General features: G+C 32.6%; 1 protein-coding gene across 1 annotated transcript; it reads right to left on the reverse strand.

Annotated features, from left to right (window-relative positions):
• Positions 1-9,361: 9,361 nt before the first annotated feature.
• Positions 9,362-10,402, reverse strand: LOC117915651 (probable CCR4-associated factor 1 homolog 9). Its single transcript, XM_034831273.1, has one exon. It carries the CDS (start codon positions 10,291-10,293, stop codon positions 9,457-9,459), a length of 837 nt encoding a protein of 278 aa, XP_034687164.1. The 5' UTR covers positions 10,294-10,402; the 3' UTR covers positions 9,362-9,456.
• Positions 10,403-13,373: the final 2,971 nt, after the last annotated feature.

Below are 13,373 nucleotides of genomic sequence, written 5' to 3' on the forward strand. Positions count from 1 at the left end.
ATAAAAATTTATTTATCTTGATGAATTATAATTAACAATGTATAACAAAGTTAGAATAATTCCTTTTCAAGGAAATAAAATTTATTTATAAAGATAGAATTAATTAAAAATTTAATTTTTATTTAAATGATACATTAATTAGTGAAATAAAGTATTTCATTGCATGATCACTAATATGGGTAAAAACATAATCGTACAAGATTTATTTCCTATAAAATTTATCTACCATAAAGAATTTTTATTACACTCAATTGTTTATTTAATGTTCAAAAATAAAATGACAAAAGAAAATATTTTCTTAAAGAAAATAAATTTAAAAAATGGATTCTTGTAAAATTTATTTACAATAACGAATGGATAAAGAAAATGAGTTTTTATTTTTATTTTTATACTCAAGCGATAAAAATAATTAATAAAATAAAACATTACCTTAAAAAATACAAATATTTTTATAAAATATTTATTTCATGATGATATAACTACAATTTGAAAATTTAAATTTGTAGAATAAGTTGGAAATGTGCGGAATATGAATGATCACATAATAGGAGTGTTAGGATAAAACCCTTAAAAACATGACATGTTGTAATAAATTTCAGATTTTATTATTTATTAATAAAGTTTTAGTTTACTTTTATCTATCATAATTTTATGCATTATACCTTGTAAGCATTCTAGCTTGCATTTTTTGCATTGTATGTGACTTTGGTATATTATAAGTTGCACGAAAGATCCAAGTGATGAGTTCCTTGCAAATAAATGACATGTTTACAATCAATTTATGGGATTAGGCAACCCATCAAAAGCTGTGGTACACTACCTCCTAATTGGAGAGGTATTTGGTCTTAGCCATTGAGATGAGTTTCCCATTGTGAGTGCACTAGTGTGTATGATTACAGATTAAACACGACCTATGGTGAGTTATGACTTAAGACTATCAAGTAGTCCTGACTTTACCAAGCTACTTCATTGTGTAGTCTCTCAATCTTGAGAGAATATTGAGTTTGTGTTAAAGTTAGCAATGACCATAGTAGTTCTTTAAGAGATAAGACATGTCAATTGAATACATAATAAGAGGATTTGTAATTTAAGGTTAGTAGAGGTAGTCTTGAAAGGCTAATAGTTTTCACCTTGTTAGACTATGAACTCCAGTTCATGGGGAGATTAAATACAACGGATAGTAGGTCATAGACCCGAGCACATGGTGTCTTACTGTTATTTACATAGGATATTAAGGTTCAGTTAAATTAACTTCAGAATTGGATTCTAAGGGAACTGGTACTCCTATGGGTCCTAGCAGTCCTCGCTTTAAGCTCATATATCTTGTTAAAACAGGTTATGAGGGTTGGATTGACTTTAAATTTACTTTTGTGGATAAAGGTGTTTTGGTAATTATGTAAGGCTACACAAGGATAAGTGAACAAGGTCTCTAAATTGGGTTAATTGATTAATTAGTAGGCCCTATTGGGTTAATTGATTAATTAGTAGGTCCTATTAGGTTAATTAATCAATTAAACCCGATTTTAAGATAGATTAAGTGACCCAAGCCCTTAGTGGGCTCAAGTCACTAAAGCTTAGTTAGGGGTTAAGGTTTCCATAACTTTTCCCATGGAACCATCTTTCAACTTTAGAGAGAAAGAGAGTCATAGCCTCCACTCTTTCTTTCTCTCAACTGGAAATGTGCCAAGATCAAGGTTCAAGTCATCGGGTAGAAGACTTCTAGTCTACAAGACTTCTTATGATAGTGATTTTCATCTTCATCGTGTGAAATTGATTTGGGGACATCCAAACTTAAGTATGATTTTTGTTAGCACTTTTTGAATCCTGTTAAAGTTTTAAAAATACAAATTTTGTGCTATGCATATGATTTAGAAAAACCTAGGATAATTTTACATTTTCCTAACCTAATTTGGGTTTGTGAAACAGAGTGATCCACGGTTTCCCTACAATTGGCGTCGGAGCCATAATTTAGTAAGCATGTTAGAACTTGTCTAAGTTGTGCTAATAGTGGTTTTGTAGGATGTTTTGTTTATCCTATAGCCCTAGGGGTAACGTATGTGCATTCTATGTTATGATCTTCTTACAATATGATTATCATAATTGTGATTGTTGTTGGGGTTGTATTATTTGGATTGTTTTTATTACTCTTTAAATTGGTTTTAAGCCTCATAAGGGGCATAGGATTTTTGTTATCATGTAAAGAATCATTTTTTTTTCATAGATTGATATGTAAACTCCAAATCATTAGAGTATAGGATTTTGGTGTAAAAATCCGATTTTTATCTTTGTATGTAATCTTCTGAGAGTCTGCAAGCAATCTAGATGTTCACATGGCGATCATGCACATTCCTTTGCAACAAAAGAAAGAGTTTTTTTTTTTTGGTAGAAAACGTTTGTTGGAAAACTCAAAGAATAACTCTCGGGTTCTAAAGTTTTGCAGAAGTGCATAAGCAGTGGGATTAGCTCTTATGCACCTTGATCGATCGCGCGATATATCTAGCAATGGTAAGTTGTATCCAGGGGTGACATCATATCTAGTGTGTCAGAATGCATCAAGTATTCTTGGAAAATTTTGGGTGCTCGAGCACTCAAAATAGTTGTTTGGCAATCAGGGTGTATTGGTCATTTGTAAATGCCACTAACCATATTTTGTTGCAAGTACAATGTAGTATTTTTGGATTTTGGAAATCCAAATATTTGGGTTACCAAATTAGCAACAAGATCTCTAAGGACATGAGATTTGATTTTTTTTTTATTTCCTTTTATGCTTATATTTTATATATTGCATATGTTAGGAAATAATTGAAAATATTTTATAATACTTTTCAAAATTCAAAATTTGGATTTTCTTAAAAGAATAAATTTCATAAGGTTACTTTCCATTATTATTTATTTAAGGAGTTGGTTGTTGCCATTTGAGATTTCAAATTCCTTTCGGAACTTTCTTTTATTTAGGTTAAGTGCTTTTACAAGCTTTCCCTCTTAGAGATAAGGAGAACAACACCTAAATTGGTTCTTCAGGCTCTTCTCCCTTAGAAAATGAGAAAACCATTTTGTTTGAAAAGGAAAGTTCAAGGATGAGGAATATGAAAACAATCCATTTTTTTTTGGCACAAGAGTTATAATTCAAATAATAAATAAGGATATTGGAAATTTTCATGATGGAAAATTTGTTTTAAGATGACTATCAAAATTATCTCAAAGTCTATTTTCTAATGAGAGCAGGTCATAGGGGAGCCTAAAACCTTTAAGATCTAGTCTATCTTGATTTTGGGCCCATTACTATCTTAAAGATGGGGTGCCCAAGGAATTAAGGGATACAGACTATCTTAAAAGCATAAGACTGTATATGTTTGTAGTGGGAGTGACCAATCCTAAATATGAAACTCTTCACTTCGTAACATTGATGTCAAAGATCTTGATTACACATTTAACTTAGACATAAAGTGGTAGAATCACCTATAGTGGTCCCACTTCCATGTGCTAAGAGTTAAATACAAAGTTATGTTAATCAATACCTTAGGATAACCTTTTAAGGTTTAAGTTAGATTGATTAATTAGAGAGGGTCTCTACCTAGTAATAAGAATCATGACCTGTCTAAAGTAGACTTAATTCTTATGATATTAGAATACCTTGCATGGATATATGTAGTTTGAGAGCACTGTATTTTTGCTAAATTGATTATTATATTTGTCTTGAGTGCTTAGTTTCTTTATTAATGCATGAAATGTTTTGTTTATTATAGGAATCATGTCTTATAACCCTAGTACTTTGATTCTCACTAATAATAAGTTAACTATAAAATAAACCTGGACATAGTGGTCACAGTAGAATAGTTGAAAGGGTTAACTCAGGAAGTTGCTCCCCCTATTCCTTATGAGCTTTCCACAAAGGAAGAGAAAGATGCTCATTCCTAGTGGTAAAGGGTAGATGAAAAGACTTGTTATATCATACTTAAGTCTCTTAGTAATGTGTTGCAATAACAACACATGAGCATTGCCACTATCTATGAGATTCTTCTAAGCCTTAAAAATATGTTTTGTGATACGGGTAGACTAGTTAGGCAAGTTTCCCAAAGGATCATCATGAATAATAAAATGATAAAAAAAAACTCATGTTAGAGATCATATGATTCGTATGATTGCATTCTTTAACGAGATGAAGATCATTGAAGCTGAAATTTATGGGGAAACCCAGGTTGATATGATCCTAGAGACCTTATTGGAAATTATACTATGAATAAGTTAATGATAAGCTTGCTAGAACCAATGAAGGAACTTTAGATGTTTGACAGGATTGTCAAGGATCCTAAAGGTATTTACATGGAAGTGAAAGATTCTACAAGTTTTTCCCAAAATAAGAAGAAAAAGAATTCTTTTAAGAAATCCAAATAGGGAAAGAAAAGAGCAAGTGTAAGGGTAAATGTTCCATTCTGTGGCAAAAAAAGCCATTGGAAAAAGAAATACCTTGACTGCTTGAAGAAAAAAGGTGTGTCTGATTCACTTTTAGTTAAAATTGTGTTTAGTGGTGGATTCCACCAATTCATGGTGGATAGATTCTAGGGCCATTGACCATATCTATAATTCTTTACAAGGGTTTTAACTAAGGAGGAAGCTGAATAAGGGAGAAATGTACTTGACTTTGGCATCTGCTGCGAGGATAGCTGTGCAGGTAGTGAGAGATGTTAAACTTAGTATTAGAAAATAATAAATATCTAGAACTCAAGGATTGTCTTTATGTACCTAAGTTTAGAAAGAATTCGATTTCAATTTCTAGTTTAAATAGATTAGATTATTCAGTTTATTTTAATAATAAAAAATTTATTAAAAAAAATGATTCATTTATTTACTCATGTATGTTGGTTGACACTTTTTTTGTATCACTCCTACTTTTTTTATTATCCATTGTTGAAAATAATCATGTCTTACTTAAGAGGAAAGTACCTAGCACTGATCAAACTTATCATGGTATCTATGCCTAGGTCATATTAATCTAAATAGGATCCTAAGACTGGTCAAGTCTAGAACATTGCACTCATTAGTTCTAGAAGACCTTCTAATTTTTGAATCTTCTATAGAAGCTAAAATGACCGAGACCTTTTACTACTAAAAGGGTTAGAGTTAAAGAATGTATGAAGTTAGTGCATACTAATGTGTGTGAAGCTTTTAATGTCCAAGCACGTGGTGAGTATGAGCAAGGTTTGAAATATCGGTAAACACAGATATATCATTACTTGGATTTTCTGGATATATCGGAGAACTATTGGTGGATATTTTGACAAAAATATTGATAAGACGAAAATTATTCAAAATTCATGGAAATGTTTGGAGAAACTCCAAAAAAATGATAAAATAAATAAAAATACACATGTTAAAGTTGAAGTAAGTGTAATTGACATAGGTATGGTTAAAGAGACAAATATCGATAAGCAAAGATATGTCGGTATTTATAATTTATTATTTATCTAATCAAATTAATTTTAATTTATAAAATATTAGAACTTAATTTTTTTTATTTTAGTATTTTTTGAATAAATTTATATTTTTAATATTTTAAAATAAAAAATTCAAAATGAAATAAAATTAAAAGGATAAATATATAAAATTTAAAAGTGAAGTGATAGTAATTTTTTAAAATACGATTAATGAGATAAATGATGATACAATTAATATTAAAGCTATAATTTATTTAATTCAAATGCACTCAATAATGTAAAATAAATGATGATGCATACATGACTTTTTAATATTTAATTATCATATAAATGATATTAAAAAATATTTGTTAAGAAAATTATAATGATGGTTTTTATACATTTATTAATTAATTAAATAAATTTTAAAATAAAATAATTAAATTTATTTATTTATTTTTTAATAATGAACTTTAACATATTTATATCATCATATAATAATAAGTGGGAACTTGGCGTAGTGGCAACCAAACTTGAACCTAAGCTTTTTGGCCTGGGTTAATCGATAAATGTCGATATATCGACGATTTCACTGATTTTCTAGTGAAAAATTGTTGGACCAGTTATCGGTGGTTGATTTCGTATCGACCACCACCAATAAGTGATTTTTCAAACACTGGGTATGAGTATTTCATCATTTTCATCGATAATTACTTTGGGTATGATTATGTTTAACTTATGAATAAGAAATATTATTCTTTAAATATATTCAAGGAATTTAAGGTAGAATCGGAGAACCGGTTAGATAAATGCCTCAAAGTGCTTCAATTTGATCAAGGTGGATAGTACATGTCTAATGAGTTTGAATTTTTTCGTAAGGAGCATGAGATTATATTCTAGTTGACTGTTATTGGTACTCCACATCAAAGTGGAGTGGCGAAAAGAAGAATTGAACTCTATTGGACATGGTGAGATCCATGATGAGTTTTTCAACATTACCTACATCCTTTTGAGGATATGTTTTAGATATTGATAGATATCTTTTGAACTTAGTTCCGTCTAAGTCAGTACCTTTGACTCCTATAGAGATGTGGATGGGTCGTAAACCTAGTTTACACCATATTTGCATATGAGGGTCTATAACATATGTGTTGAAACCAAAAGTAGACAAGTTGGAACCAATATCAGAAGTTTATCAGTTTGTTGGTACTGACTTATAATGCAATGTGTGCATATATGGATGAGTTAACTATGTTTCCATTTTCATGGCTCAAGAAAAATGGTAAAAAAATGAAATCGAACCCAACTATGCATCAACATGTATGAGGTCAAATAAATGCATGGGAGGCACGTGATTTGGCAAATATGTGTGAGGAATGACTCTCATCCTTAGAAAAGGGAAATGAGCAAGTAAGTTATTCAAAATCATTTCAAATCCTTCAAGACAAGTACCCTTGTACACCATTGTACAATTACTATATTTGCCTTGTACACTTTTAGTAAATGCCTTGTACACTCACATAGACTCCATACACCTTCAACACATGAATCCATATGGGTGGTTTAAACATGTCCCAATGTCATGAATGAGGAAAATGTGCAGAAATTGATACCAAATTACGTTTCTATTCATCATTATTGTGGTAAGTAATATGATGAACATGTACGAGGTCATAAAAATGAATGGAATGAGTGTGTGATCAAGTAACGTGTCACGAATGTCCCTCATCGTTGGAAAATGGAAATGAGCATACAACTTCTTTAAATTCCTTTCAAATTCTTAAAGATATTTACCTTGTACACCCTTGTATAGTTAACACATTTATCTTGTATACTTAGTATAAATGTCTTGTACTCTTACACAAATTACATACACCTATAATGCAATGTGTGCATATGGGTGGATTAACTATGTTTCCATTGTCATGACTCAGGAACAAGGAAAAAAAATTGAAATCGAACCCAAATATATATCTCTAATTATCATTTACAAATACAAGGTAATCGAATGAACATGTATGAGGCTAAATAAATACATGGGATGCAAGTGATCAACCCATACGTGTGAGAACTGTTTCTCATCCTTGGAAAAGGGAAATGAGTAAGTGAGTTCCTAAAAATCATTTGAAATCCTTCAAAACAGGTACCCTTGTACACCCTTGTACAATTACCATATTTTCCTTGTACACCTAGTGTAAATGTCTTGTACAATGGCAAAAATTCGACATAACTATAACTTAACGTGTGCATATGGGTGGGTTAACCATGTTTCAATGTCATGCCTTAAGGAAAAAAGGGAAAATTAAACTCAATTTAGGTTCCTATTCATCATTAGTGCAGTAAGTCAACCAATGAGCATATATGAGGTCATCCTATTCATCATCGTGTGTGATCAAGGAATGTCTATGAGGAATGTCCCCCATCCTTTAGTCTTAGGGAAATGAGTAAGCCAGTTTTTCAAAAGGATTTGAAATCCTTCAAGATAGGTGCCCTTGTATAGTTACCATATTTTCTTTGTACATTTAGTATAAATACTTTGTACAATTGCAGAATTTCGATATAACTATAACTGAACATCTGCTTATACATGAGTTAACCATGTTTGTAATGTTTCGGTTCATAAAATGGGCAAAAACTAAAGTATAAATTTGTTCCTCAACTAATAGTCATCATATTATTAATCTCCTACTCAACCATAAAGGAGTTTCAATCATATGGGGTCCTAAATATAAAGAATTAAGAAATTTGTGACAATTCCAAAAAGCTAATAAAAACACACTCAATCATCTACAAACATGAGTTGCAATTTCAAAAACTATACTAACCCCAAAACCACTCCAATAGGGCATATACCCTATTTAGCATATTTTCATGTTCAATAGAGGTCGTTGGGTTACCATCACCACGACAACCACAACTATTACCAGTACTGCCACAGTTGTAGATCTTCATGGGAGTTCTTGCTTTTGACATCCATTTGACCTTTGTTGGGCTACCGCCACCACGATGACCACATCTACTACCAGTGGTGCAGCAGTTACAGATCTTCATGGAAGTTCTTGCTTTTGACATCCATTTGACCTTCGTTGGGCCACCGCCACCACGATGACCACATCTATTGCCAGTGGTGCAACGACTTTAGATCTTCATGGGAGCTCTTGCTTTTGAGATCCATTTGACCCGAAGCAAAGCTATACTGGACAAATTGGATGATTTTCACAGACTCTTCTTCCCCAAAGCTTACTCTCTCTCTCCATAAACAATACCCAAATCTTATCTCTGAACATATTTTAAGGACATCTGACATGACAACCTCAATTTATCGCGTATGGAAATTTGAAGGGTATATTTGTCTTTTCATATTTTATATCATTCCTCTTAATTATGCACGTTTTATGGACCAAACCTTAATTTTTGGGCCCAATTGAGCCTAAAACATAATTTTCCCTAATTTAAATTTTTAAAAATGTAATATCATCCTTAATTTTAATAAAAACATTTTTAAGATACGGGTATGTTTTTTAAGCATTATCCAAAGGATTTTTATTTTCGTCAACAAAATTGGGGTAGGATAGTACCTGGGTATGTGTAAAACTAGTCCACCTCAATTCTGGAGTCAGCTCTGACTTTTCAACCCTTTCTAGCTTGCTTCATGCTTCATTGGGTTCAAACTCGATCAGCGTGCCGGCTTCTGTCATTGACGTGTACTCCTGCAATAAAAAATGTTTTCAAACGAAACCTACAAATTCAAAACGCCGAACGAGTCATACTACCCCACACACGTTTTATTTTGACATATGAATATCATTCTTTAAGTCAATTGCCACATGGAATTTACGCGTTAGAAATTCAAATTTGACAAGATATCCAAATTCAATTATGACCAAATTTTTATGTTTATCACTCGCTTTGAATAATCTTATGAGTCCATTCCAAACCATACGCAATTGTTTTTACCCAAGAAAAAAGAATTTCTTCAATTATTCACTAATTTCCCAAATTAATATACAAAATTTACCCAGAAATAATTGAATAATGAATTCTAAAATACTTCCAATCCATACAAGACACCGGCGTACTTCTCCGTTCCATCTTTCTCAAAGTAAACGTCTCTAATCTTTTGGAATGCATGCCACGTCAGCAAGCTATCCGAACCGGCCTGATGGCACTTCCCAACCGCCCGGTCCACCTCCAGCGTCCTCGCCACCCGGTCCAACCCTCCGTACAAGCTTGCACAGAATTTCATCAGGTGCTTCACGTCGTATACTTTTGTTCCGAAAAACACCCTCAGAATACTTAAAAACTCCTCTAACCCACTCGGCAGAGACCGGCGCGTGAGTATCTTCACCAAGTACCCAAAATCGTACGCGCTGTGAAACGTCACCCAGCTCACTGACTCGTTACACACAAGTCCCGACGACATCATCAACTCTGCGAACCGCGCCGAGTCCACCCCTTCTTCCCGGTTTCTGTCGAAGTTAATCCCTTGACGGCTCAAGAGCTCGATGGAGTCCGGAGCGTGGGCGTCACGCGCCACGTCGAAGTCCCGGAAGTTGAACTCCCAGATGAACCTGTTCCCGGTGCCCAGATCGGGGAGATTGCCGTTGGCGTCGGAGAGCGTGAGGCCTACCTGGATGAGGCAGAGCGCGTCGACGTTGGACTTCAAGAACCGGTAGTGATCCGAAGGGCGACGCAGGCGGAACTGTTGTTCACCGCCGGAGGGACGGAATACCACCCCGGGGAACTCGGTGTCCATGGAGATAAAAGGGTACTGATCGATGAGGTCGCTGATCAACTCGAATTCGGACTCTAAATTCTCAGCCCACACCTCCCGGATCATCACGGGTTTTGAATTACAATCGGAATCTTCAGAAAACATGATGCAGAGGCTTTTTTATATTAGAAATTAGAAATGAGAAATTAGAAATCGAAGAAAAGAGTTGTTGAAAGTTTTGAGGATGGGTAGTGATGACTGATGAGGGAGTGGGGGTGAGGGAGGATGGGTTATATACACAAGGAAAGTGGTGGCGGGGATGTTGCGTGGAAGATGGGAAAATGAATAAAAGAGGAGAGAGAAAGTCCAATGTGGGTGACTTGGTTCAGTGTAAGAGAGAGAGAGAGAGATAGCGGGGAGTGGGCGGTGGGTTCCTACCTCCTACATCCAAGTTCAACGCGTTTGGATTTTGACTGGAGAAGTAACGCAGAGGATGAGACTCGGTCCATAAGTCCATTCATTTACTCGTACATTTAGCCAGGTCATCAAGGTCTCCGCCCAATTCCACATATTCCTAATGTAGATTAATTAGGGTCGTGGCCGACGGCAGCCTTTGGTCTTTGTAGACTGTAGACCACGTGGACATGGTTGTTTTGTTTTGGATATGGGAAGTTGGAACAAAGGTCGACCGTGGGCAGCAGCATCAATGTATTTGTCATTTTGGGGCCTCCCACTCAATTCTTTACCTCAGGGTTCTTAGTTTAGGAATATTTATTTTTTATAAAATGAAATAGTTTTCAATTAGCCTCAGTGGGAATTGAATTTTCCAATTTTAATTATTTATGCTTTTGTAATGAAACCAAATTCAAAAACTTAGGTTATGTTTGGTTTTGAAAAGTATCAAATAAAGAAAAAAAAATAAAAAAAAATGATTTTCTTAGGATTTCATTATAATTTTTTTCAAGACGTAAAAGTGAAAAGCGGAAGCCTAGAAGTAGAATTAGGAAAAGAGAGGGAGAGAGGGCGGTGGGTCATGACTCATGAATCATGATGACCGATGAGTGGAATGAGCATGAAAATCGTGGTGGAATGAATGAATATCTTAATATTTGCTTAGATTGTGATATGTCATAGGCATTAGGTAACTGACAGACAGCTATTTTGAGATTTGAGGGCAAGGAAGCAACAAGGAAGCTTTTAAGCTTGGGATAAAGCTCTCTCTCTAAATGCAGATTTTGGCACACGCCCAAACTACGAGGTCTTTAAGCAACCAAAATCAATTACAATTAAAGCCATGCTCTATCTGTCCTTCTTTAAGTTTCTTTTCGAAAGATTTGCTTTTAAGTTAAAAGAATAATAATAATAAATAAAAAAACAACTACTTATTTCAATAGGCTGATAAGTTACTTTCGAAAATGATAATCAATTTTGTTGCTTTTAAAAATATTTTTAAAATTTTATAAAAACAAAATTTGATAATTTTTAAGGCCTCTATGGTTGACAAGTGTAGAGTTTTTATCTTTTGGAAATACTAAATTTAGGATGATACCAGGTGGGTCCAATATCAATGGTTTCATATTGATTTCGTTCTGTTTATATAAGTTTATTCTTATTTCTATTCTAATGAAAAACTTTAAATGAGATAGGTATGAGAATTTTTTTATACATGCTCACCCTATTCTATTTTCTATACAAGTTCATCCCATTTTGTTTAGTTTTTTTGCTTTATTTTTTATTTTTTAAAATTTGTTATTATTGGTATTATTTAAAATTTTAATTATATATTGTATAGATTAATAATTATTAGAAAGAGAAGAAATTGTGAAATAAAAAAATAGAATGCCAACAAAGAAAATGACAAAAATATTTCATTAGCAAGTTTTCTCTTTTTACATAGTCATAAGAAATTTATATCAATATGGATTTTTATCCATAAGTTCACACAATAATTAATTCTCATTTTATCACTCCCCTTTGGATGATCATGAGAATATTGTCTTGCTAAAACCTTACTAAAAAAACCTAATAGAAGAAACCCTTGTGAAATAAAAAAATTTCAATATTCTTCAAATAATTTGACCATTGTAATTGCCTTATTAACTAGTGGAACAAAATCTAGATGAAAGGAAAAAAAATGCAGCATATTCATATTAATATTGTTCCCCTCATATAGACACGATTATGTTTTTTTCAACACTTCTCATAATTTTCACATTCTAATGTTGTATTTTAACTTTTTCAATGAAACTGAAAGTAATGCTTTTGTGAGTAAATCTGTCAGATTATCATGTGATTGAATAAGCTAAACATCAATTTCATTTTTCTTAGAGTTCACGAGTATAAAAGAATTTGAGGAAGATATGTTTAGTTTTACCACCCACTTTAATTTGCTCAAGTTAATTATGATGGAGGGTATCTCACATGATTTCCTGAATATGTTGATTCACTAACCTTAGTCATATTCACAATTTGTTTCATGAATTGTGGGTATCTCTAAATGATTTGAAAATATGACTACTATCGTTTACTTAATTGATCTCTATAGTATTGTTGTACTACTATAAGTAAATACATACCTTATTTGAAATCAAGCTTTGTGGGGGGTTTGAAAGATAGTCAGCTTTCACATATCCCAGTAACTAAGATTATGCTCATTTCAAATAAATAAAAAGTTATAAGTTCCATAAAGATGTTATAGCACATGTTTTGATCCTATTCCAATATTATTTTTAAGTTGGTGTAGATCTATATATTGCAAGCAAGTTAATACAAAATAATACATTTGGTCATGTACAATTTTTAAGGTATATGAGTGCACTAATAGCGTTGAGATAAGATATTTTGGATAAATTGTTTTTATTTATTTTCTTTAGGATGAAAATAGTCATTTTTCACTTCTAGTAAATGAGGTATAATTAGAGAATTTAGTGGATGTGATATATCCATATGAAAGCACTTTAGGACTTTCTCTATGTTTGATTGATATACTCACATACCATTTGAAAGGTGCCCGATTTGCAAAATTTTGTTTTCCTAATATCTTTCATTTCAAATTCTTTCATTAAATAATTAAGTATTGTTATGAAGTCTTCAAGAGCCAATAAGATTTTTACAATTACAAACCTCCATTTTAATACATACAATAACATAATTTGATCAAATATATTATCATCATGACTTGATCTATAATATGATTTCAGATTTTCATTTATTTTAGTACTTCAAGGAATTATTTGCTTTAGACA

The sequence above is a fragment of the Vitis riparia genome, chromosome 6 (assembly GCF_004353265.1).
Source record: "Vitis riparia cultivar Riparia Gloire de Montpellier isolate 1030 chromosome 6, EGFV_Vit.rip_1.0, whole genome shotgun sequence".
NCBI classification, from domain to species: Eukaryota; Viridiplantae; Streptophyta; class Magnoliopsida; order Vitales; family Vitaceae; genus Vitis; species Vitis riparia.

Coding starts and splice junctions, on each gene's coding strand:
- LOC117915651 (XM_034831273.1), bottom strand. CDS start 10,293: ATGTTTTCTGAAGATTCCGATTGTAATTCAAAACCCGTGATGATCCGG.